The sequence below is a fragment of the Hylobates moloch genome, unplaced genomic scaffold (assembly GCF_009828535.3).
Source record: "Hylobates moloch isolate HMO894 unplaced genomic scaffold, HMol_V3 SCAFFOLD_11, whole genome shotgun sequence".
Taxonomy (NCBI): domain Eukaryota; kingdom Metazoa; phylum Chordata; class Mammalia; order Primates; family Hylobatidae; genus Hylobates; species Hylobates moloch.
In genome coordinates this window covers 87,425,747-87,453,556 of record NW_026652286.1, presented here as the reverse complement: position 1 = coordinate 87,453,556, position 27,810 = coordinate 87,425,747, and the positions used below count along the sequence as shown (strand labels likewise).

The 27,810-nt window shown below is 38.0% G+C and overlaps 1 protein-coding gene across 1 annotated transcript; it reads right to left on the bottom strand.

Annotated features, from left to right (window-relative positions):
• Window positions 1-336: 336 nt before the first annotated feature.
• On the bottom strand, window positions 337-27,810 carry LOC116477444 (NXPE family member 2). Its single transcript, XM_032168129.2, has 6 exons — window positions 27,734-27,810; window positions 26,574-26,679; window positions 7,853-8,586; window positions 3,445-3,506; window positions 1,504-1,719; window positions 337-1,116 (listed from the first exon to the last, which is right to left on the bottom strand). The coding sequence occupies exons 1-6, from the start codon at window positions 27,757-27,759 to the stop codon at window positions 581-583; spliced, it is 1,680 nt and encodes a 559-aa protein (XP_032024020.1). The 5' UTR covers window positions 27,760-27,810; the 3' UTR covers window positions 337-580.

The following is a 27,810-nucleotide window of genomic DNA, read 5'->3' as shown; positions in this document are numbered from 1 at the left end:
AGTCAGGAGAATCACTTGAACCCAGGAGGCAGAGGTTGCAATGAGCTGAGATCATGCCACTGCACTCCAGTCTTGGTGACAGAGTGAGACTGTCTCAAAAAATAAAATAAAATAATGCCAGGCATGGTGGCTCACACCTGTAATCCCAGCACTTTGGGAGGCTGAGGTGGGCAGATCACCTAAGGTCAGGAGTTCAAGACCAGCCTGGTCAAACAGATAGTGAAACCCCATCTCTGCTAAAAAATACAAAAATCAGTTGGGCATGGTGGTGGGCACCTGTAATCCCAGCTACTTGGGAGGCTGAGGCAGGAGAGTCGCTTGAACCTTGGAGGGGGAGGTTGCAGTAAGCCAAGATCACATCATTGCACTCCAGTCTGGGCAACAAGAGCAAAACTCTATCTCAAAAATAAAATAAAATAATAAAATGGCTTAAATGGTAAATGTTATGTTACATATATTTAACTTTAATAAAACTTTTTCAAATTTAGTTTCCTCAAAACTTGGATTGCATTAAACTATCCTCGCTGTATATGTGAGATCATCTATAGAAAGTGGCTAGTGCTATTTTTGTATTTTTCCTCTAACAAATGTAGTTTAAGAACACGCCAATCTGATTTTGAATCACATAATCCGGTGGATGGGCATTGTTGGTGCAATATGCAATCGTCATGTCCCAGGCATCAATAATACCCACATTAAGATCCACAAAAATATCTCTTATGATAAGATTCTGAATATAGCCATGAAAGTCACTGAACATCTCTGCATTTTGTTGTATCTCTCTGGTGTTTTCAGTTTTAAGCATCACCTTGGTCTCTGGGCTTCGCAAGAATAGACGTTCAATGGCCTTTTGAATATTGATGGCCCTACGGATGAAAATGTTGATGGGAAAGGGTCTGAAGTGTTGGCCAAGAGTAATGACAATGGCTGTGTTTTTGTCTCCTGCTACCCGGTCAATTTCCCGTGGGATATAGTTTTCATCTTTCACTGAGAATAACTTTTTGGTAACAAATGGATGACCATGTTTTTTCCACTGAATCAAAATATGTCTTTCAACATCCAGAAGAACATGTGTTTTAAAGATCCCAGCTCCATGATGATCAAAATATTTTAGGGCTGAGGAAAGACAAATCAATAAATCTTTTAATAAAAGGAAAATGATATAACTTTAAACTGCACACAACATGTATAAAATTCTAACCAAGATCACTTCTAACTAAGCATTGTTGCCCATGTAGGATGGATAATTTTACCAGGTGCATTACAATCTTAACAAAATATTGAACTTGTTATGAGAATACATGAAGAGGAAGAAAAATATTAACATTTGTGAATGAAAAGATAAAATTTAACTTTTTATTAAAAGCCCAAAGCCAAAAGTTAGGCAAATTTAAAAAAATAAAAATAAAATAAATATTAGAAAAGAAAAGCAAATAATTCTAATTATTATTTCAAAACCCTCAAAAGTCAAATAGAATTTCAAAATATAAATTAAATACATACTTTTCACAGTTTTTTGTAAGTAGTAAATCCACTGACGCAGTGTTGAATCTCCCATGAGATAAATAAGTTTTCTTTCCAAGCAGTCATTTATATTTTTTGTTTCATTGAACTTGATCTGTTTACAAAATGCTGTAATCCACATTTTTTTCAAAGTATAACCACTGGGGAAAGGAGTCTTCATTCCAATCTGGCAGTTGTTTTTTATGTTCTCGCTCTCTGGCAATACAAATTTCCAGACTAAGTAATTTTTATTACCACAAATTATTTTGGAAAAATGTTTCTCATTTTTGCCTTCCTTTTCCTCTTTTTCCTCCCCCTTTCTCTTCAGCTCTATTTTGCCCTCCTGTCTTCCACAAATATTTATTTAATAAATCATGTTAAAAGGGTGAATTAAATAGCTCTTCTTGAATAGTTTTTCTTGGAGTGGGGATCTGTTGACTCTTGTGCCTTTGCAGTGTTTCCCTGGGCTCCACCTTGTCCCCAGAGCCACTCTGCTGGGAACAGCCAGCCAGAGTCAGGAGGAAATGTGTGGCCGTGAAACAGCAGGGTGCAGTGACCCTGCCAAATATTACACCAATGACATTGGCCTCGCGGAATTGTAAATCTCATCTTCCTCAAACTACCTGTCCAGGAAAAGAAGCTTGAACGTGTTTATGAAATGAGTGTCACACATTGTTTATTTTGTATGTCCCAGAATCATCTTCTCTGGCTAATAATTTTTTTAAAATCCTTAAATCTTAATTGTCGTGTCTAGAACTGAATGTAATATTCTCAGTGTGATCTAACACAGAAAAAAAGTAGGATCATGACCTCCCTGTTCTGAACACTCCTCTATTAAAATAGCCTAAACTGTATTTACTGACTCTTATTGAGTTTTCCCCCAGGTAAATTTCCGAGGCCACTTTTATATTCACCACTTACAATGCACATTTTCTTTGTCATCTACCTGCATTGTTGGGATATGGGGTACACATTGAGGAACTTACATTTATTCATATTGAATAACATCAGATTTGTAAGTGGCACCAAAAATTACAGTCTGGTACTATCTTCCAAGAAACTGCCTGACTTTAGTAGAAATTACTGTCCAGGCAAGAAGGAAATAAAAGAGGTGTTACAAACATTCAAATTGCCTCAAGAATCTAAGAACTTTCTTCAGTGTAAAAGTTGGGTGTGAACGATAGTTGCCCTAGCAGAGAAGGGATCTGTCGTCTTCATAGATTGTGAGCTTTACATCTGGGTTCATGATTTATTTGTATTTATGTTCTCCACAGGGTTTAACAAAGTTCTTTGTAGAGTAGGACCTCAGTAAACATTTGCTAAAAGCACAAAAAAAGGGGTAATGAGTAATGGTACACCCCATTGATTGTTATAATGGAAGTCCTTCACTTTACTTTAATTTTGAAATTCACTTCATTTCCAGTGTAGCAGAAACATCACTTCTATGAGTGAAATGGTTTTGTGTTGACCACTAAAGTTCATATGATTAAACTGAGAAAAAATTCACATAAATTTCTAGTTCATAGAACTTCAAGTAAGATGACTTAGCTAAATGAGAAATTAGAAACCACCAAAGAAATGTCCTAACTCTGAATCTGTGCAGCTCATCTGAGACATGTTTCACATAGCACCAGCACCTGATCATTGGCTCTTGAGGAATAAATCTCAAATTTAAATACAAATAGCCTGTACATTTTGAGGCAGTGCCACTGAAGTTAATGGTTTCCCTAGACTTTTATATCTGACTTGGGATGAAAATTTGTTTAAATCGATATGAAAATAATTTCCAAGAATAAAATCCCTTCTCTAAAACCCAAGGTGGTTGATGTAATTTGTCCCAGGAAATGAGAGATCAAACGGTTAGAATAAATATCTCTAAGTAAGCATGTCCTTTCCGTGGATAAATTGTGATCATGGCAGGCAACAACACTCCAGACTTACTGTTACATGGTACGACCTCAATGGGGGTAAAGTTCTTCATCATTTCAACTCCTATGTTGGACCTGCAAGAAATGGGAAAATAAATTAGCTTAATATCTGCCCAGATAATAAAGCAGGAATCACTGGTTTAGATGGATTAAACCTCTCTTCTCCAAATGCCTTTCCCCCCCTTATTTTGATATATTTAAGATATCCTGGGGAAGTAAATGGGTCAGGATTCTGGAAAGCTGTTCCTCTGCTAATGGCAGGGAATCTAGAGATCTAGAGAAAGTCACTCACCCTCCATATGCAATCCATCACATCTATCTAACATCTATCTGTCTGTCTGTCTGTCTATCTATCTAACCTTCTTTTAATTTTACCTTCTAAATGGCTCTCTACCACAAACTACCCTCTCCACATTTTCCCCCTGTAGTAATTCAGGCCCTCATCAACCTTTTCCTAGGCTAGTGCTTCTTAAACTTGAGCGTGCATCAGAATTACCTCCAGTACTTTATTACAACTCCAGTTGCGAGCCTCACACCCAGAATTTCTGATTCAATAGTTATGGGGCAAATTCTCAAGAATTTGGATTTCTATCATAACAAGCTCTTAGGCAAACCCAAAGCCAATGGTCTAAGGGCGTTACTTTGAGAACCTTGTCCTAAATTATTATAATACTATCTTTCTGCCCTTTTGGTTTATCTCACCTAAATACAAACCCTATGCTACCTATTCTTTTCCCCTATGTAAAATGTTCCCATGACTTTCTGTCCTCAACCTACAGAAAAAGCTCCCTAACTGGTATAAAAATCTCCTATGAGTGTCTATATTGCCAGCTTCATCTTCATCTACTCTTCACCTTCTTGAGTTCCCTGGAGTCTATTTTTCATAGTCTGTAATCTCCCTCAGATAGGAATCGTCAATATTATTCACCATAATATTTCAAATGCCCAGCACAGTGAGCTTTGTCTCAAGGTATCAGTCCCAATGACCATGGTGAGTATGTCTGGCCAAACTGAATTCACTCTATCAGAATGCAATCCATCTGGGGGAAGGTAGGCCCTTTCAGAGCCAGAGCCACAGAAACCTTCAAGGGGGATAGAGAAAGCCCTTTCTAAGATTGAGAAGAATTGCCTGAATCTCAGGAAATGAGTTTTTGGGTCAAATGAGGATAATATCCCCTTCATCAAGAAGGCCAGAGGACTGAAGAGAGGTTAGGGTGGCTGGACGTGATGGCTGCATGGAGTGGTGGAGTCATGGGAGACAGCACTATGGCCCATTGACTTTAGAATAAGATTGACTGGGAATCCCGTCCTGACTCTGCAATTCAACTAGATATATGACTTTGGCCAAACTATTTAATATGCCTAAATTTTCTCATCTTTAAAATGAGCATAATAATAGTCACTCCAGAGTATTTTACTGAGGATTAATGGTATAATATAAGGGAGGCACCTAACATAAAGGTTGGCATATAGTAGGTGCTCAACAAATCATTGCAATTATTATTACTGAGGATCCCATCAGACCTATTTTTGGCACAAGAGTAAGATTTGCCTCTAAGAAATTTAACCTGACCAAACCTCTATTCTCCCATACCTTTCTCAGGTAAGGCTGAGGATAACAAAAGAGATTGAGACCTGGCTACCTTGTAAATTTGGTTACCAAAGAAAACTTTGATGCTACATTAAAATTAGGATTAAAACCATGTATTAATGTTATAAAGGAATTCATTTTAATGTCTCTTGTTTTTGTAATTGTATCTGTGCATTAAATTTTAAAAAGGGATGTATAATTAATTAGACCATAATAGAAACTAACAGAATAGTGAACAACTGTGTTACCTATGTGATGTCTTCTCCTATGATAACTCCTCATTTATGTTTTTATCATGATTATCCACACAACTCTTAAAAAGAAAAAGACTTTTTTAATTTGAAGAAATAAATATCCTAGGAAGTAACATTTCTGATTCTTCAGCCAAGGTTGGGAGAGAGAACCCAAGTGGGAAAATATATTTACAGTTATCCCTCAGTATATGTGGGAGATTGGTTCTAGGACCCCCACTGCATCTACAAAAATCAGCATATGCTCAAGTCCTGCATTCAGCCCCACGGAACCCAAGTATGTGAAAAGTCAGCTCTCCATATATGTAGGTTTTGCAAGCTGTGAATATTATATTTTTGATCCACATTTGGTTGAAAATGCTTTGAATATAAGTGGATTTGTACAGTTCAAATCTGGGTTGTTCAAGGGTTAACGGTACTATGTTACAAATGAAACAGAAACTGGCTTAGTCCCTGTATTCGTGAAAAGGAAAGATGTCAAAGAATTGGGCTTGGGTCTAGGAAGGGGCCCTAGAGCTTAGCAATAGAATGGTCCATGAGACCTCTTGGATGTGTAATCAGCTGTTCCTTGCATATGCACTACATCACCTGTAAGGAGACTGAAATTTCTATTTCCATGCAGTAGGGGAAAAAAACTTAATAGCTTGAATAGAGCAGGGGATCTGGGAAGGACTTATGTCTATTTGGAAATAAAGCAGCTTACTATCATGATTACTGTTATGAGCACAGCCCCCTTGAGAAGCCTGCTTAGGACCCAAAGTGTGTGCCAGTCTGCCAGACTAGGGACTTTGGATTTCCTGAGACACAGCCAGCAACCGTGCAAGGATGGTACCTCCAACCCAGGCTTCAGTGAGGACCACCTCAGGAGGGATCTAGCTGTAGCCAACAGGGAATGTAGAATCAGGCACATATAAAACATATAGAATACAGAATCTTAAGTCCACCCTTAGACTTAAGACATAATTCTGAGACCTTCAAGACAGGAAGACCTTTATGTCTCCATGGTCATTATTCCTTTGCTTCATAAAAATTTATTTTTAAAATCCCAGCTTCTTTTAGCTGAGCCATAGGGGATAAAGAGATTTTTCCATACCTTGATCAGGAAAACGTAAAGAAGTAAAGGTGACATAGGGGTGAAAGGGAGAGCCTGTAGTGATGTAGGGTCAGTTGTGCCCAGCTCTCGGTGTCATCATAATGCTTAAATTGGATTTGAACTTGAATTTCCAAGATACGGTGCTATCCTGGAAATCTGCCCTCTGAAGACATATCAGAAAACTAAAGCCTTTCTATGGCAGCAGCTCCCAAACTGGGGAACCAAAGTCTCTTTAAGTGATCCATAAAATAAGTGGTCTGTGGCCAAATAAATTTGGGAAATGCTGTATGCTCTATCCTTGCTTGAAGGGATACATATTAAAGTTTCTGAGAAGTCCTGCTGCAAAAAAACCAGCTTAACTTTAATTATTTCTGCAGATTGTATTATTTTACTTATTTCTTTTTCATTCAACAAATAGTTGTTCAGAACTTTCTCAGTGTCAGGTATTGTGCTGGGCCTGTGAGACAAAATACTGGCCCTGAATGACTTCCTGACAGACATATATGACTTCTAAGGCCCTGCCTACCTATCTCATCTTCTCTCTCCCTCACTTCCTGTGTTCCAGCCTCACTGCACTCCACCCCCACCGTGGTTCCTAGAACATTCCAACATGCTCTTGCCTCAGGTCCCATTCCTTCTCTTGAGAATGCTATTTCCCAAAAATTCACATGGCTTACTCCCTCACTTCACTCAGGTTGCTGCTCAACACAAGGCTTACCTGACACCGTTTTAAAATAGCATCAACCATCATGTTTGAACCTGTTACTCTTACGACCTTCATATTAAAGAGTTTTAATATTAAGAGAGTTTAAATTTCACCCTTAGAGCCGTGGGGTCATCTTAAAGCTATTAAGGAGGAAATAGTAAAAGACATAACTGCATTTCAAAAACATTAGTCTAGGTGCAGTGTGGAGAATAGATTGGAAGAAACAGGATTGAGGGCAGAGAAATCAGCTCTGGGGATTGTTGTAATGACCCGAGGTATGATGGCAGGTTAGACAAGGATAGAGGCAATGGTGGTAGACAGAAATGGCTGGGTTCAGGAGATAGTTAGGAGGTATAATGTATAGAGCTTGATGATTCACTGGATGTAAGGGGTAAAGCTTGACCGAACAATGATATCATTCACCACTTTTTTATTGTACAGCATCTATTAATACTCTATAGGATTAGTATTCCCTGGAACACATTATAGAAAATACTGGCCTATAAAGAATTACTGAACCTGGAAGCATTGCAAACCATGGAGAACTATAGGTCTATATTAAGTGCTTCACTGGTTATAATCCTGTCAGCAAATAGTTCTAGGGGTGACTTGTACGGATCCCTGTGAACACACTCCAAGCTGATCTGACTCTGAGGACCTAATTATAATTTAGTCAACATAACTGACATGATACAAAAGTTTGATTAGGCAAAAAACTACCAGGCAGAGTTTGGTCGGATACCTCTTTTTATCTATTATTGTATTTGAAAGCCTCTTTACCTGTGAAAAAGGCTCCATTCTTCCTTGCTAAGATAGGAAATATTTCTTGTCCTAGTGGTCATGTGGGTCAAGGCCTCACAGGACATATGTTGAGGCCTCACACAGTAGAAGGCTTCTTGGTCTCTGTCATCCATGTACTGGCACAGTTCAGCGTTTGTGTTTAGGGTCAGGCCACATTCAGTGAAGACATTGGAGGTTCTGTTGGCAAACAGGCCAATGAAGATGATCCTATCACATCCTTGGTTCCTTGCCCTCCAGAGAGCTGACACCCCTTCACTGGGGTGGATGAGCAGCAGAGACAGGGAGACCTGGCCCTCCCAGAACAGAGTGAAGCTGACCAGGTAGGTGCCGTTGTTGAAGTCAGTCACCTTTCCTGAAGCACCTGCCATCAGGGCTGGGGAGGACATCCTGGCCCTCAGGAAATCCCCACCATATTGCTTCCTGCGTCCCAAGTGGTCCCTCACCTCCAGCAGGATGTCCAGCTGATCCCCCCTGCAGTACGTATCTCGAGGGTTGAGGATGGTGGCTGTGCTGTGTGTGGCACTGGTGGTGGTATTCACATGGGTGAAAGGTCTGGGTGGGATCTGCTGGTCTAGTTTCTCCATAATGTCCTTTATTCTAAGTTCAGTCTCTTTTAGTGAAACTGCTGGACACAGTGGTGCTTCAGAGCGTGAATATTTTTTGAAGATGTTCCCTTGGTTCAGGGTAATATGATTTTCCAAGCTGAACGAGAACTGAAATATTGAAAGGGAAAAGAAAATATCATCAGCAAACAATAGGGCTTGCTTTTCAATGTAAATTATTATGGCTTATTTTACATCTTTCAGTGTGATAAATATCAAAAATCAATACTAACTGGTTTTCAGTTATGGAATCTTCAGAATTGGTTTCCATGTAGTATGACTTCCTCTGCTGCCAGCAGATGGTTTTCTTTAGGAGTCACTGGCTTAAAAATTAACTAGATACAATCAATACATACTATTTCATGATTCAATTTTAGTTTTTCCTTTTGCTATCCCCTCACTTGACTTTTCTTTTTAAAAACCATATTATCATTTTCTATATCAACAATTCAGACAACAGAGCACAATGTGGTACATGCTTCATGTGCAATGTATATTCCACTGCTGTTGGAGGAAGTGTTTTATGAATGTCAATCACATTTAGTTGAAGGGCTGTGTTCTCTAGTTCTTCCACAGTTTTGCTGACTCTATTAGTTTCATGGGGCTGACATCACAAAGCATCACAAATTTAGTGACTTAAAACAACATAAATTAATTCGCTCATAGTTCTGGAGGCCAGAAGTCGGAGATCAAGATGTCAACAGGGTTGGTTCCTTATAGACGCTTTGCAGAAGAATATATTCCATACATCTCTCCTAACTCCTGGTGGTTTCCAGTAATCCTTGGTGTTCCTTGGCTTGTAGATAGCTTACTTCAATCTCTGCCTCCATTTTTATGTAATCTTCCCCTCTGTGTGTGTTTTCCCCTTTTCTTCTCTTAAAAGGACAGTTGTCACTGGATTTAGGATCCCCCTTAATCCAGGATGATCTCATCTTGAGCCCTTTCACTTATTTACATCATCAAAGAGTGTTTTTCTAAATATAGTGGCACATCCTTATTCATGGTTTTAGTTACCCATGGTCAACCATGGCCCAAAAATAGGTGAGTATAGTACAATAAGATATTTTGAGAGAGAGAAAGAGACAGAGAGAGAAGCCATATTTATATAACTTTTATTACAGTATGTTGTTATAATTGTTCTATTTTAATATTAGTTATTTTTGTTAATGTCTTACTGTGCCTAATTTATAAATTAAACTTTATCATAGGTATCTATGTATAAGAAAAAAACAGCATTTACACTGTATAGCGTTTGGTACTATCTGCAGTTTCAGGCATCCACTGGAGTCTTGGAATATTTATTTAGTAGATTTAAGGAAGACTACTGTAGGTCATATTCAGGGGTTTCAGGTAGGCACATTTTTAGGGGGCCATCATTCAACCTGCTAAACTGACTTTCTCTCTACATAGTTTATCAATTACTAAGAACAATGTTAATGTTGTTGACTATGATTCTGAATTTTTCCTTTTCTTTTTATTGATATATGTTTTTCTTCAAATATTTTGTAGCTCTGCTATTAGATATACACACATATATTTGTTGTTATATATTTTGGGTCAATTGTCACTTTTATCATTATGTAATGATCTTATTTATTCTTGGTAATTTTTCTGGTTCTGAAATCGACTTTGTCTGATATTAATAAATTCATACAAGCATTATTTTGGTTAGGATTTGCATGGTATATCTATTTTTGTCATTTTACTTTTAGCCTACTTATATCTTTATATTTAAAATGGATGCTAGCTTATGGTTGGTTTCTTTTCTTTTCTTTTCTTTTCTTTTTTGATACGGAGCCTCACCTTGTCACCTAGGCTGGATTGCAGTGGCACGATCACAGCTCACTGGATCCTTGACCTACCAGGCTCCAGGCTTAGGTGATCCTCCCACCTCAGCTTCCTAGGTAGTGTGAGCCACCAGCACCTGGCTAATTTTTGTATTTTTCGTAGAGGTGGGGTTTTACCATGTTGCCCAGGCTGGTCTTAAACTCTTGGGCTTAAGGGATCTGCCAGCCTCAGTGTCCCAAAGTGCTAGGATTACAGACCTGAGCCACTGAGCCCAGCATGATTTCTTCTTCTTCTTCTTCTTCTTCTTCTTCTTCTTCTTCTTCTTCTTCTTCTTCTTCTTCTTCTTCTTCTTCTTCTTCTTCTCCTTCTTCTTCTTCTCCTTCTCCTTCTCCTTCTCCTTCTCCTTCTCCTTCTCCTTCTTCTCTTCTTTTTTTTTAATTGAGATGGAGTCTCTCTCTGTCACCCAGGCTGGAGTGCAGTGGCACAATCTCGGCTCACTGCAACCTCCGCCTCCCAGGTTCAAGCAATTCTCCTGCCTCAGCCTCCTGAGTAGCTGGGATTAGAGGTGTGCCCCACCACACCCAGCTAATTTGTGTGTGTGTATCTTTTTAGTAGAAACGTTCTTTCACGATGTTGGTCAGGCTGGTCGCGAACTTCTGACCTTGTGATCTGCCTGCCTTAGCCTCCCAAAGTGTTGGGATCACAGATGTGAGCCACCGTGCCTGGCCGATTTCTTCTTTTTATACATTCTGACAGTCACTGTTTTTTCACTGATGTGTTTGGACTATTTATATTTAGCGTTCTTATTGATATGCTTTGATTCAAGTCTACCATTTCAATAACTGTTCTCTTTGCTCTCTCTTTTTCTAGTTCCGATGCCACTATTTTTAAATTTACCAGAACTCTCTGTTCTCTTTAACAAGGAGAACAAGGGGAACTAGGTTACTAGAGCCTAACCAAGTTGGGTTTTGCCAAAACCTGATCAACCTGGGGTAAGGAAATACCCAAACCCAGCCTCCATCTGGCCTTCTTATTTCACCTAAGGATAGACGTGGGTATAGGAAAACAGGAAGCTGACAAGCACTTGTGAAGGTCATGATTTAAGGGCACAAGCTCACTAAAATACTGAGACTAAATCACAGTACTACAGAATGCTTCCTCTCCTGCACATCTTACAACCAACTCAATAGGAATTCTGTATAGAAACAGGATTATAGCAAAAAGCACTGCAAGCCTCAGACCCTATTTAAAAAGGAGTCCCTAGAAACACCCAAGGATGAAGTCTCTAGGAGAGACATGGACACTGGAGGAAATTGTAGCCTCTGACACAATATCTATAGTAAACAGTAAAGACAGTCCAACTCCTAAACACATAAACATAAAAGCTCACACTAAAGGCCTATCTCAGTTCCAGTTTACCAACTATATCATATCCAGATTTCAATAAAAATTACAAGGCACACAGGAAGGAAAAAAATATAGTCTAAAGGGACAATGCAAGCATCGGAACAAAACTTATAGTAGAGATTTTGAAATTATCAGACCAGAAATTTAAAATAACTATGATTGAGGTATTAATACTTAGGGCTCTAATAAAAAAGTACACAACAAGCAAGAATAGATGGGTAATGTATGTAGAGACGTGGCAACTCTAAGAAACAATCAAAAGGAAATGCTAGAAATAAAAAACATCAGAATAAAGAACACCTTTGATGAACTCATGAACAGACTGAACATAGTCATGTGAAAAATAAGAGAGCTTGAAGGTATGTCAACAGAAACTTCCCAAACTAAAAACAAGAGAAAAAGCATGAGAAAAGAACAGAATATCCAACAACCACAGGACAAACACAATAGGCATAAATACACATAATGTGAATACCAAAAAGAGAATAAAGAGAAAGGAACAGAAGAAATACTTGAAGAAATAATGACTGAAATTTTCCCAAAACTAGTAACAGACACCAAGCCATAGATCCAGAAAGCTCAGAGGGCACCAAGCAGGAAAAATACCAAAAATCTACATCTAGGCATATCACATTCAAATTGCCAAAAATGAAAGAGAAAGCATAAAATTATGATACAAGCCATACAGGAAAGAAAACTTTACCTATTGAAGAACAAGGATAAGATATCTACATCCTCTTCTCCAAAACCTGTGAATATGTTAAGTTACATGGCAAAAGGGAATTAAGATTGAAGGTGTAATTATGCTTGCTAATTAGCTGTCCTTGAGACGGGAAGATTATCTTAAATTATACAGGTGAGTCAAACGTAATCACGAGAGTCTTTAAAAGTAGAAGACAGTGGCAGGAAAGAAAAAACTGAAGAGATGGGAGTGTGAAAAAGATTTAGACCAATGTTGCTCCATGTTGTTTTGAAAATGGAGAGGCCAAGGAAAACAGAGTCTCTCTTCAAAGGGCCAGGGAACACATTCTCCTCTACAGATTCCAGAAGGCAATGCAGCCCTGCTAATACCTTGATTTTAGCCCAATGAGATCCATTTTGTAATTCTGACCTCCAGAAGTGTAACATAATAAATTTGCATTGTTTAAGCCACTAAATTTGTGGTAATTTGTTATAGCAGCAATAGAAAACCAATATAGTTATAATAGCTGTTTTTAAGTCTTTGATAATTCCAACACCTATGTTATCTTAGGGTTTTACCTGATTTCTATTCTCTTGCAAGTTGTGGTTTTCCTGTTTCTTCATTCTCTAAATAGTTTTAAATCATATCCTAGATATTTTAATTATTATGCTATGAGATTCTGGGTCCTGTTTAAACTCTAATGATAATTTTGATTTTATTTTTAAAACAAGCATTTGATTTAGTTAGGTTAAGGCTGCAAATTTCAACCCACCTTTTGTGGGCTTTGGTTACAGGTCTGTTCAGTTCTCAAAGACTTCACTGTATTACTTGAATCTGTTTTATGTGTGTAAAATCCAGTGGACAGTCTGGGACGTGGGCAGTGGTCCAGTCCGCAATTAAATTCCCAAAGCCTTTGGTAGGCTATTTAGGGTAAGATTGACAAATGCTAAACAGAGTTGAGCCCAGGAGTTCATCAACCACTTTGTGGGATAGCTCTTTTGTACTTCATCTTTTCCACAATCTCCCTAACACTTTCCCATTCTCTGAGGTGTCCATTATTGGTCCTCCAGCCAGAAATATGGGGCAGGAAGAAGGTTTCCCATCCTGAAGAAGAACTCTAATATGCTTCCCTAGGTTACCTGTAGCACCTGAGACAAGGCAGGAATATTTTTAAAACGCCTGACAAAGGCAAAGTATGCACCACATGGAGTTTTAAACTGTTGAAGGAAATAAGGTTTGGATAAGATTCAGTATATAATGAGGTATTTAAACTTCAACAGAAGTATAGTAAAGAGAAAAAAATTAAGCTTTTTATTTTGAGATAATTGTAGATTCACATGCAATTGTCAGAAATAATAGAGAAATTGGAGGGATCAAGATGGCTGAGTAGACACAAGTACCGTGTGCCTCCTCCATGGAGAAGAGCCAGAGTAGAAAGTAGATAGTTGTTGCAGTGAGCCAAGATCATGCCATTGCCCTCCAGCCTGGGCAACAACAGCAAAACTCCATCTCAAAAAAAAAAAAAAAAAAACAGAAAGAAAGAAAGAAAGTAGATAGTCATATTTTGAATCAATTCACTAGTAGAGAATGCTTGGATTCATCAGAGAAGAAACAGGAAGCATCAGAAGTAAGTAAGGAGAGGATTTAAAACAGCTGGCCAAGCTAGGAACTGACTGAGAGTGAGAGGCTCATAGATGCAAGGAGACAGTAAGAGAGAAATCCCCAAAGCTCTGAAATAGGCTTTAATGATCATGGCTACAGGAGAAACCCTCAACCCATTTGGGCCTCTTGTCTGACATACAGAGCTGCCTGAAGATCACACAGAAACATTGCTCCAGAAAGGGAACCCACACAGAATCCCACAGGCATCCAAGCCTGGAGCAGACTCAGCTGGAAGCCACTTTGAGAGATTAGATACTGGGGATCTGTGGACATGGCTGTAGCTGCTGCACAGTTCCAAGGATGAAGGGGGAGAATGGGTGCACCCACACAGCCCTGGGAGGGTACTTGCTACCCTGCAACAGAATGCTGTGAGACTGAGATGTAAATGGACTGCACTCTCCACAGCTTCTTGCCCATGCTACTTGCCTGAGAGGGACCCTATCCTCTTCAGACACAAACCCACAAATGGACACCATTTTGGGCATTTAAAGACATTGTTTGGCCACTTGGCAGTGGTGACTACAGCAGGCATTTTAGGCTCAGTCCAGAGTTAGCAGCATTTGCTCTGGAAAGGCAGAAGGGCACCCACAGTCAGAATTGAGTGGTGAATGCAGAGTTCCCCAGCAGTAGGCACTGGAATTAGTCTTTTTCCTGTCATAGGCCTGGAGCAGGAGGAGAGTTTCTGAAGCCAAGGTTTCTCCTGGGTGGTGAGGCTTGTAGCTGGGGACAGCTTTGCAACCTGGAACCAGTCTGTGTGTGTCAATCCCGGTGTCCCAGCCTGCTGCCTTGGCCATTTGGGGGACAGTGCCCCATCAGCTCCAAGAAGTAGAATGGAGGCAGACCCCACTTTCCTGGAGATCTAGCCCTCAGCCCTATCTGCCCCTAAGGGAAGGGGGAGCACAGCTCACCAAAGCCCCCCTTGGGTCAAAGAAAATGCAAGCATGGCACAAGCTGCTGAAAGTGGCATCACCAAAGCCCAGGAATGCACATGGAGAGGAGGTCATCTCTCACCCCAACCTTTCTTCTCAGTGTACTGTTGCAGACTTAGCAGCAGCTCTTCCTATCAGGGCATGGGGAGCATGGGCTGAAAGAGACAGCTTCTCCAGTGTCTCCACCACCACTGAAGGTGAATGTGTGCTGGGAGAGGGCACGTTTCGCACTTCCCAATTTGTCTCTGCCCCTGCCCCAGCTGCCAGCTATTACTCTTAAATGCCACACACTAGACTGCAGCTTGAATTACACCAGCAAACAAAACCACATCACTACAAAAAGCAATATCTGAGAAAGCCACTGCAACCTATCTGTAACCAATGAACCCATAAAGAGCCTAGGCACCCTGAAAGCACCAAGAAACAAAGCCAATTGATCATATACAACATACAGCATAGCCATACCCCCAAGAAAAAAAAGAAAGAAAAAATCAAGAATCCCTATCTAAATGACAGCAAATTCAAAGGAAAGAAAAGAAGTGTCAACTCTCTCAGATGAGAAGGAACCAGTGTAAGAACTCTAGCAATACAAAAAACCAGAGTGTTTCATCACCTCCAAAGGATGCCATTCACTCACAAACAATGTATATTAACTAGAATGAAATATCTGAAATGACAGGTATAGAATTTAGAATGTGAATGGCAAGGAAACTCAACAAGATTAAAGAGAAATTTGAAATTTCCAACACAAAGGCACCAGAAAAAATCATCCAACATTTGGAAGATGACATAGCTCTACTAAGAAAGAATCAAAAAGAACTTCTGTGTTGCGGGAAGTCAGGGACCCCAAACGGAGGGACTGGCTGAAGCCATGGCACAAGAACGTGGATTGTGAAGATTTCATGGACATTTATTAGTTCCCCAAATTAATACTTTTATAATTTCTTATGCCTGTCTTTACTGCAATCTCTAAACATAAATTGTGAAGACTTCATGGACACTTATCACTTCCCCAATCAATACCCTTGTGATTTCCTATGCCTGTCTTTACTTTAACCTCTTAATCCTGTCATCTCGTAAGCCGAGGAAGATGTATGTCGCCTCAGGACCCTGTGACGATTGTGTTAACTGCACAAATTGTAGAGCATGTGTGTTTGAATAATATGAAATCTGGGCACCTTGAAAAAAGAACAGGATAATAGCAATGTTCAGGGAACAAGAGAGATGACCTTAAATTCTGACCACTGGTGAGCTGGGCAGAACAGAGCCATATTTCTCTTCTTTCAAAAGCAACTGGGAGAAATATCACTGAATTCTTTTTTTCAGCAAGGAACATCCCCAAGAAAGAGAATGCACCCCCGAGGTTAGGTCTCTGAAATGGCCCCCTTGGGTATGGCCTTCTTCTATGGTTGAGACTGTAGGGGTGAAATAAGCCCCAGTCTCCCATAGTGCTCCCAGGCTTATTAGGATGAGGAAATTCCCACCTAATAAATTTTGGTCAGACCGGTTGCTCTTAAATCCTGTCTCCTGATAAGATGTTATCAATGACAATGGTGCCCAAAACTTCATTAGCAATTTTAATTTCACCCTGGTCCTGTGGTCCTGTGATCTTGCCCTGCCTCTATTTGCCTTGTGATATTCTATTACCTTGTGAAGCACGTGATCTCTGTGACCCACACCCTATTCATACAGTCCCTCCCCTTTTGAAAATCCCTAATAAAAACTTGCTGGTTTTACGGCTTTGTGGGGCATCACGGAACCTATCAACATGTGATGTCTCCCCCAGATGCCCAGCTTTAAAATTTCTCTCTTTTGTACTCTGTCCCTTTATCTCTCAACCCAGCTGACACTTAGGGAAAATAGAAAAGAACCTATGTAACTATCAGGGGCAGGTTCCCCGATACTTCTGGAATTAAAAAATTGACTATAGGAATTTTAAAATACAGTTGGAAACCTTAACAATAGACTAGACCAAGCAGAAGGAATTTTAGAGATCAAAGACCTGTTTTTCAATGAACCACTCAGACAAAAATAAAAATAAAAATAATTTTTAAAAATGAACAAAGACTTTGAGAAATAAGGGATTATGTAAAGTGATCAAATCTATGATTCATTGGCATTTTTGAGAGAGAAGAGAGAGTAAGCAACTTGGAAAACATATTTGAATATAGGAAAATATTCCCAATCTTGCTAGAAAAGTTGACATGCAGATACAAAATCCAGAGAACTTTGATGAGATACTATACGAGGCAACCCATCCCCAAGGCACACAGTCATCAGTGTATCCAAGACTAACAAAAAAGTAGAAATCTAAAAGGCAGCTAGAGAAAAAGGTCACATTATCTATAAAGGGAAGCCCATCAGACTAACAGCAGACTTCTCAGCTGAAACCTTACAAGCCAGAAGAGACAGAGGTTCCATTTTTAGCATTCTTAAAGAAAAGAAATGCTAGCCAAGAATTTCATATCTTACCAAACTAAGCTTCATAAATGAAGGAGAAATGAAGTATTTTCCAGACAAGTATTTGTTAAGGGAATTCATCACCCCAGACCAGTGCTACAAGAGAAGCATCTCCTTCAGGAGTTCTAAATATGGAAATAAAAGAATGTTACTTGCTACCACAAAAGCACACACAAGTCCATAACCCACAGATCCCATAAAGTAACCCCTCAATTGAAACTACAAAGCAACTAGCTAACAACACTATGGCAGGAACAAAACCTTACATATCAATTTTAACCTTGAACATAAATGACATAAATGTTCCACTTAAAAGACATAGAGTGGCAAACTGGATTAAAAAATAAGACCCATCCTTCTGCTGTCTTCAGGAGATTCATCTCACATATAACAATACCCATAGGATCATAGTAAAGGGGTGGAGAAAGATCTATGACACAAACGGAAAAAGAGCAGAGTTTGTTATTCTTGTATCAGATAAAATAGACTTTAAACCAAAAAAGTTAAAAAAGGACGAATAAGGGCATGACATAATGATAAAGGATTCAATTTAACAAGAAGATGTAACTATCCTAAATATATATGCCTCCACCACTGGAGCACCAAGATTTATAAAACAACTACTTCTAGATCTAAGAAAAGACTTTGACAGTCACAGGAAAATACTGGGGGACTTCAACACCCCACTGACAGCATTAAACATATCACTGTGGCAGAAAACTAACAAAGAAACAAATAAATTCTGGACTTAAATTTGATGCTTGACTGATTAGACCCAACAGACATCTACAAAGTACTCCACCCAACAACCACAGAATATACATTCTTCTCATCCACACATGAAACATATTGTAAAATTGACCCCGTGCTTGGTTATAAAGCAAGTCTCAATAAATTCAAAAATACTGAAATCATACCAAGCATCTACTCAGACCACAATGGAATAAAAATAGAAAGCAACACCAAGAGGAACTCTCAAAATCACACAAATATATGGAAACTAAACAACTTTCTCCTGAACAACTTTTGGGTAAATAACAAAACTAAGGCAGAAATTTTTAAAAATTGAAACAAATGAAAATAGAGACAAAACATACCAAAATTTCTGAGATGTGACAAAGCTAGTGTTACTAGGAAAGTTTATAGTGCTAAATCCCTGTATCAAGAAGACAGAAAGATCTCAAATTACTAACATAACTTCACACCTAAAGGAAATAGAAAAACAAGAACTAGTCTCAAAGCTAGCAGAAGAAAAGAAATAACTAAAATCAAAGCAGAGCTAAATGAAATTCAGACCCCATAAAAAATACAAAGGATCCACAAAACAGCAGGTTGGTTATTTGAAAATATAAACAAGATCAACAGACCACTAGCTAGATTCACAAAGGAGAAAAGAATATCCAAATAAGCACAATCAGAAATTACAAAGTTGACATCACAATCAATCCCACAGAAATACAAAGATCTTCAGAGACTACTATGAACATTTCTACATAAACTAGAAAATCTAGAGAAAATGGATACATTCCTGGAAGCTCACAATCTCTCAAGATTAAACGAGGAAGAACAGAAATCCTGAACAGACCAAAAATGACTAAAGAAGTTGAATCATAATAATGATTGTTTAAAAACCTATCATGCAGAAAAAGCCCTGGACTACACAGATTCACAGCTTAATTCTACCAGACATACAAAGAAGAGTGGTACCAATCCTACTGAAACTATTCTAAAAAATCAAGGAGAAAGAACTCTTCTCTAACTCATTCTACAAAACCAGTATCATTCTGATACCAAAATCTGACAAAGACACAACACCAACAACAAACTTACAGGCCAATATTTCTGATGAATATAGATACAAAACTTCTTGATAAAATACTAGCAAACTGAATTCAGCAGCACATCAAAAGTTAATTCAGCACAATTAAGTGGGCTTTATTCCAGGGATGCAAGGATGGTTTAACATATGCAAATCAATAAATGTGATTCATCACATAAACAGAATTAAAAACAAAAACTCTATCATCATCTCAATAGATGCAGAAAAAGCATTCAATAAAAATCCAACATCCGTTTATGATAAAAAACGTTCAACAAACTAGGCATCGAAGGAACATACCTCAAAATAATCACAGCTATCTATGACAAACCCACAGCCAACATCATAATGAACAGGCAAAAACTGGAAGCATTTTCCCTAGGAGATGGAACAAGGATGTCCATTCTCACCACTCCTATTCAACATACTAGAAGTCCTAACCGGAGTAATCAGGCAAGAGGAAAAAATGAAAGGCAACAGCATAGGAAAACATGAAGTCAGATTATCTTTCTTCATTGATGATATTGTTGTATACCTAGAAAATCTTAAAGATAATGCCAAAAGACTCCTAGACCTGATAAACAGGTCTTTAGCAAAGTCTCAGGATACAAAACTTATGTACAAAAATTAGTAGCATTTTTGTAAACCAATAATGTTCAAGCTGAGAAAATATCAAGAATCCAATCCTATGTACAATAGCTACAAAAAATACCTATGAATACATCTAACCAAGGAGGTGAAAGATCTCTACAAGGAGAACTACAAAACGTTGATGAGAAAGGTCATAGACAACACAAATGGAAAAACATCCCTTGCTCATGGATTAGAAGAATCTATATCATTTAAATGTCCATACTGCCCAAAGCAATGTACAGATTCAATGCTATTCCAACATCAGTATTCCCAAAATGAGAAAGAACTATTCTAAAATTCATATGGAACCAAAAGAGATCCCAAATAGTCAAGGCAATCCTAAGCAAAAAAGAATACAGCCAGTGGCATCACGTTGTCCAACTTTATACTTCACTACAAGGCTATAGTAACCAAAACACCATAGTACTGGTACAAAAACAGGCACATAGACTAATGGAACAGAATTGAGACCCCTGGAATAAAGCCACACACCTGTAACCAACTAATGTTCAATATAGTCAACAAAAATAAACACTGGGGAAAGGATAACGTATTCAATAAATGGGGCTGGGAAAACTGGTTAACCATATGCAGAAGAATAAAACTGGACCCCCACCTCTTACCATATAGAAAAATTAACTCAAAATGGGTTAAAGACTTAAATATAAGACCTCAAACTATAAAAATCCTAGAAGAAAACTTGGGAAATACTCTTCTAGACATTGGCCTAGGCAAAGAATTTATAACTAAGCCCTCAAAAGCAAATGTAACAAAAACAAAAATTAACAATAGGGACCAAATTAAACTAAACAGCTTCTCCACAGCAAAACAAACCATCAACAGAGCAAACAGACAAGCTACAGAATGATAGAAGATATTTACAAACAATGTATTCAACAAAGGACTGCTGTCAAGAGTCTATAAGGAGCTTAAAGAAATCAACAGGAAAAACACAAATAGTCCCAGTAAAAAGTGGGTGAAGGACACTAACAGATACTTCTCAAAAGAAGACATACACGTGGCCAACAAACATAAGAAATGCTCAACATCACTAGTAATTAAAGATATGCAAATCAAAACTCCAGTGAGGCACCATCTTACACCAGTCAGAATGGCTACTATTAAATAGTCAAAAAATAACAACTGTTGGCAATGTTGCAGAGAAAAAGAATTGCTTACATACTGTTGGTGGGACTGTAAATTAGTTCAGGCATTGTGAAAAGCAGTTTGAAGATTTCTCAAATAACTACAAATATAATTGCCATTCAACCCAGCAATCCCATTACTTAGTATATACCCAATGGAAAATAAATTTTTCTACCAAAAAGACATTTGTTCTTGTGTGTTTATTGTAGTGCTATTCACAATAGCAAAGACATGGAATCAACCCAGGTGCCCATCAATGGTGGATTGAATAAAGAAAATGTGGTACATATATACCATGGAATACTACACAGCCAAAACAAAGCACAAAATCATGTCCTTTGTAGCAACATGGATGCAGCTGGGGGCCATTGTCCTAAATGAATTAACACAGAAACAGAAAACCAAATACCACATGTTCTCACTTATAAGTGAGAGCTAAACGTTGGGTATACACGGACCCAAAGATGAGAACAATAAACACTGGGGATTCCAAAAGCAGGGAGGGAGGGTGGCAAGGATTGAAAAACTACCAGTTGAGTACTATGTTCACTACTGGGCAATGGGAGCAGTAGAAGCCCAAACCACATCATCATACAATATACCCGTATAAGAAATCTGCACATGTACTCCCTAAATCTAAAATTTTAAAAATTATAAAAGTATTTAGAAAAAAATAAATTATAGAGAAATCTCATGTACCCTTTACCGAGTTTTTTTCAATGGTAACATCTTGCAAAACTAGCAAAATATTGCAACCAGCACATTGAAACTGACATCGTCAAGATACAGAACACTTCCTTTCCTTCATGTTGACATTTTTTAACCACGCTTACTTTTCCCTAACCCTCTCCCATTCCTTAGTTAACCTCTGGCAAACACGTATCTGTTATTTATTTCTATGATTTTGTCATGTCAAGAATATTATGTAGTAGAATTATGCAACATATGAGACACAAATGTGAGCAAGGAAAAACAAAAAGTTTTGTGCTAGACCCTGAAAATTAGGAACAGAAGTAGGAAAGTCTCTTTAAAATAGTAGTAGCAGGGCCAGGATCAGCATTTAATGCTCAATTTCATGTGAGGCCCAGTTGTCTCATTATTTAATACCAGTTAAACACACACTTACACATACACACACTAGAATTGCCATAGACTAAATGCTTGCATCTCCCCAAAATTCATGTTGTAACCTAATCTCCAATGTTGCTATAGATAGAATATTTGTGGTTCCCCAAAATTTGTATGTTACAACTTAACTTTCAAAGTGACGGTATTAAGAGATGAGACTTCTGGGGAGGTGATTAGATCATGGGAATGGAGCCCTTATTAATAAAGTTAGGGCCTTTACAAAAAGGACCCCAGAGAGCTCCTTTGCCCATTCCACCATATAAGTACACATGAAAACATACCCATCTATGAACAAGGAAGCAGTCCCTTATCAGACACCAAATCTGTTGGTGCCTTGATCTTGGACTTTGCAGCTTCCAGAACTGTCAGCAGTAAGTTTATATTGCTTGTAAGCCATTCCGTCAGTGGTATTCTTTTAGAACAGCTTGAATGGACTAAAACCAGGGTTTTATACACATACGCACACACATTTCAAATATATATATTTTGAACATTTATATATATTAAGGGATATATATTTTTTCAGAAGACCCTAAGATATCTTGTTCTCCATGATATACCTGACCAACTATCACCAATTACTACATAATCCTCCTCTTCTCTGTCATTTTTTGACCAACTGGATTCTTTTACCCATTTACAGAAGATCATGAAGAACTTGGTTCCTAGTCTTAATCACTAGAGGTCTTGACATCCTCCAGTTAGAGTTCAATATCCACGGAGGCAGTTCCTCCAATACCTAAATTTCTGTGTTCCTGAAGCTTCTTGGCTTTAGAGAACTGAAAGAGTAATCACTTAGCAATTCAACTTCCTGTCACACTGCCAAACATGTGTAACCACACCTTCTCTTTCCTACTTCCTACTTTCTTCTATTAGCCTTTTTCCATATGAATTAAAATATATTCAAGTATCTCCCATATTACAAAAAGGAAAATTTTTTGAGTCTCTGATTCTCCCTTTAATTGCTATTCTAACCTTCACCTATTCCCCACCCCTACCAATTAAGTAGCCTGTGTAAGTGACAATAAGAGGATTTATTTTAAAAAACTCAAAAACTTTTATATAATCTAGTTCTCTATGATTAAAGGGAAATTATAATGCTCTTTCTATAGATCAGATATGATATTTTAAAAACCACTTATACACTAAAGAATAGAATTGGTTAGAACAATGAAATTTTCTTAAGGGGTTTGTTTAATTTTAATAAATTATAAAATATTTTAATTTTTTATTTTAACCCAAAGTTCAACTTTATTGCATCTCACGGGTTTTGGTTTTCTCTCCCCTTTTAAAAGACATGAAATAGTAACAATATCCTCCAACTCATTTTCAGTTCATATAAGTTTTTTTTTTTTTTCCTCCTTACGTTCTGTTTCTTGTGGCCTTATGCTAGCAATGTTTTCTTAAAGGTCTAAAGGAAATGTCTTCTTCCAATATAATATTCTGTGCACTACAAAAGGTCTTTTCTTTTGCCTTTTGGTAACTGAACTAACAGATTTTAAGTTTTATCAGAATAATTCCTATGCCATTATTATTAAGTTTGGTTTGCTCAGGAAAAATTGAGAAAAAAAAAATTTTAATTAACGTTGTTACATCCTTGTATCTTCCTGTATGTGCTTTTAAAGTCCTTGTGACATTGAGTTACAGCGCTTTGACTTCTGAGTCTAAAAAGAACACCAAGTCCTGCTAAACTTAAGCTCTGACAGCAATTAAAGCCTCATCTTCAGGCCTGGTAGAAGATGCCAATCAAAATTAACTGCATTCCTGAGACACCGGGCCAGAAATTAAAGCTATTCAACTCCTCAAGGCCCAGGGACTATCTTGGAAGAGGTGGGCGTATGAGATTGTAAGGGCCAATTTTAAAAGATAAAATAAGTTCAGTTTCTTTATAAAGTAATCATTATTGTCAAAAGCATACTGATGCAAGACCAGCATGTGGGCCCCTATGTCAGATTAACAAGGTTTTCTTGAAGCATTAACCTACTCCTTAATAAAGGTTATAAAGACTTACGGAAGTTATATCTTATGATCAGGATGAAAATTTTATAGATTGTTTATAAAATTTTGGAAAATAAATTTAATAGGCTTCCTGTTGTTTTTATTAGGGCTTATTGTTTGGAAAATTAAGTCTCCTTTCTCATAGAATGAAGGTTTTGCCTTTTTAAAAAAATCCTTGAGTTACCACTTTGGTTAAATGAATGATTTATTTTACAATGACCTGTGATCCTATTTTGTAATATCAAGTGTTTTAAACCTTTGATATTTGACAAACTTTCCAAAATCAAATTATAAATTATGTCTTTTTCTGACCTTATTAATCCTTTAAGATATTACTAATAGGTTCCCTAAAGTCCAAAAAATGACATGTTTAGCTTATTTGGTATAAAAATTATACAGCAAGCACTGTCAAATATAAAATGGTGTTTGGTTTCCTTTGGGCTGTATTTGTATAAATATGTTACTGGCATGTATTCCAAAATTACGGAAAACTCCTATAATTCTGATATGACTTAATGTATGTTATCAGTAATAATTATAATCGTTATGTTTAAAAAATCAAACAGAGTAAGGGGAATGCTAAGAGGTGGGAGTGGGGATGTGTCTGGTGTTAAATCAAGAAGATGAAAAAGACTTGAAGGAAGTAAGAACTATGTGGAAGTTACATGAAAACCTGGAGAAAGGGAAGAAAAAGAAAACAGCCAGTGCAAGGATGTCTTGGACCAGGCCTAGTGAGTTTCTGTGCCCTTTATTTAAATGAGTCCAATAAAACACTGTGCCAAGGCATTTGAGCCATACACATGCTACATGAGGAGCTGCTGAAGGTAGAGTACCATATTCAAACTTTCATTTTAGAAATAAAATTTCAGATTCTTAAACACAAAGATGATATCCTGTATTTCAGTATCTTTATTCCTAGACCAGTGCCTGACACACAATATACATTTAACAAATGTTTGTTGAATGAGTGCTTCGAGCAGGCTGAGGCTGGAGGCAGGGAAATTAATTGGAAAACTATTTCAACAATTTAGATGAGCAATGACAAAGTATCATTCTAAAGAAAGACAATGTGGATGGGGAAAAAAAGGATAGACTTGAGAGACATTTTGGAGGTAGGATTTATAAGACTTAGTGGCTGATAGCTTGTGGAGGGAGTTTTAGCTTGATTGACCACACAGGCTATGGCAACAATTATTAAGACTGGAGAGATAAAAGTAGAGAATTTGTTTCCATTTGATTTCATATGCTTGTTTTGTTTTTGTTAGGGGATGATGGTGAGACAGATGATAAATTTGGTGTGTGTGTTTCTTGTGTTGGTAGTGCTAGTGGAAGACTTAGATGGAGATATCCAATGAATAGCACATATTCAAGACTGGGGCTGGAAAGAGGTTTCACCTTTGGAAGGACATAGCAGAGACTCTCAAATGTTAGCATGCTTAAGAATAAGCTGAGAAGCTTGTTAATACTTTGTAATCTTAGGGTCAAACTGAGATTTCAGTAGATCTGAGTATGGCTCAGGAATCTGCATTTTACACACAGGTATAAGCACAGGTATTCTGCACAGAAGGCTCCCAGACCTCACTTTGTGAAACACTAATATTGGTAGTGGATAGGACCTGGGCAAATGAATTAAAAGGTACCAGCATAGAAGAGAAGAGGATCAGAGGAAGAAATCTAGAGAACACATATTTATAGAGAGGGCCCAGGAAAAGAAATCTTCTGAGCTGTGCTCTGAAGGCTTTTTTTAACCAGTTCATATTACTGGCTGAATGCCCTAGACTGTGGTGCTTCTTGTTTGAAGCTTGGAGGTAAGTCTGCATTAGACAAAGGTTAGAGAGACACTTTTAAAGGTAGTTGGGTTCAAATGAAAACGGGCCTCAAATGGCTAAACAAAGGAGTTTGTTCTTTCTACTGTCATTGGTGAAAGTGTTTGATCAGGACCAGAAGATGATAAAAGCAGAGTTTCTGAAAGATTATGTTTGTACTAAATGGTTGGGAAGAAAAGAAACCGGAAGCAAGTTGAGTTAAGAAAAACTTACAAAGGGAAGAGCCAAAAGACACTAAATTACTTAAAGAGTAAGGAAACCCCTGTGAAGAAGGCAGAGGACTGAAACAGAAACGTAATTAGTTTGAAATCTCAGAGGCCAAGGGAAGAGGAGGGAATTTTGAGGCAACATGGTTACAGTGCCAAGTAGTACAGAGATGGCACAAATCCATCTGCCATTTTTTAAAGAAAAACAATAATAATGTATACATTGCCATTTAAAATAGTAATAATAATGTATGCATTGCCAAAGGGATTTATGGTGAACAGTGAACCCCCTCATCCACATTCTCCTGCTAAGACGATATGCTTTTAACTTTTATTTCTTGCCGTGATAAAGGGGGACATTCAAATGAAGTCACTGTGACCTTCTGTGAAATTCTTAAAAAGGAAACTTCCTACCTTTGTGTGGTCTTTTGAAGCCAAGTAAATGACCCAGAAAATTAAGATAAATATCAACATCAGCAGTAATTTTCGAGCTATGGCATTTGGAAACAAAGTGAGTATCCTATAAGAGAGGACAGGAGAAATAATCACATTAAATCAAATAAGCACGACATGGCTCCGTACACTTTGGTTCCTCTTCAGTCAGAACAAGGTGATGTTATCCTGGGTTTTCCAAAAGTTCCTTTATATCTTCTATTGTCAATCAGAAACAAAGTGTTTCCCTGAGGCAGGGAACAAAACTCCTAGAAGGACTCCTGGTTTCTGATGCTCAGGTTAATTCTTTGGATTTGGAATCACATCATATACTGGAACCTGTTTTCTTGTCGAGGTCTCAGCATGGACAACAAGGTTTTAGATTATTTACCAGAAAAAACAGTACCCCAACCCCCACCCCACCCCCACCGTGTCCTCTAGTGAATACTGGTCTCTAAATCTCTCTCTCTGATACACACACACACACACACACACGCACATGCACACACGTGTTATCTGGTGCCCTCTCTCCCTGGTCTTATCTGCCTCCAAGAGCTTCATTATAAACCTCCCATTTACTTTTTTAGGCAGCTTGTTGCCACCTCAGGTTCTCTCCTCAAGCCAAAGCAGTTGATAAACACTGCCAAAAACAGTGAAAGTTACAGTCTTAAAAAAGCTCAGTTTTGAGCGGTTAGAATTTCAGTGTTAGTTTTTAAAACCCAGAATTCCAAACGTATGTGGCAAAGAGCTAAATTACGGCAATCTTTACTAAACATTTCTGACCAGGATCCATAGTAAAAAAATAAAAACAAACAACCCCCCCAAAAAAACATCATACCAAATCCCAGCTCAGGACACACGAATGCATACACACAAACACACACACACACACATACACGCCCCCAAAATCTCATAAAACAATACTATCTACACTGCACACAATGCACTATGATTTTTTTCTAGTTACTGTTTTATTTCATTGAATTGTATTCCATTTTAAAAGTATTTTTATGCCCAAATAAAACAATTTTACTATCCTCTAAAAGGTTGCATCACACCATCTGAAAAACACCAAATGGTCTGTGATTCTCCCCTCCCTTCCCTGACGTTAGCTTGCCAGTAAGAGTTGGAAAGTACCACACCTATGGCTGAGTATTTTCTCCATCATCTTCTCGTGTTCTCACAGGAATTATAGTTTGTCCAGAGACTCTCCTTGATT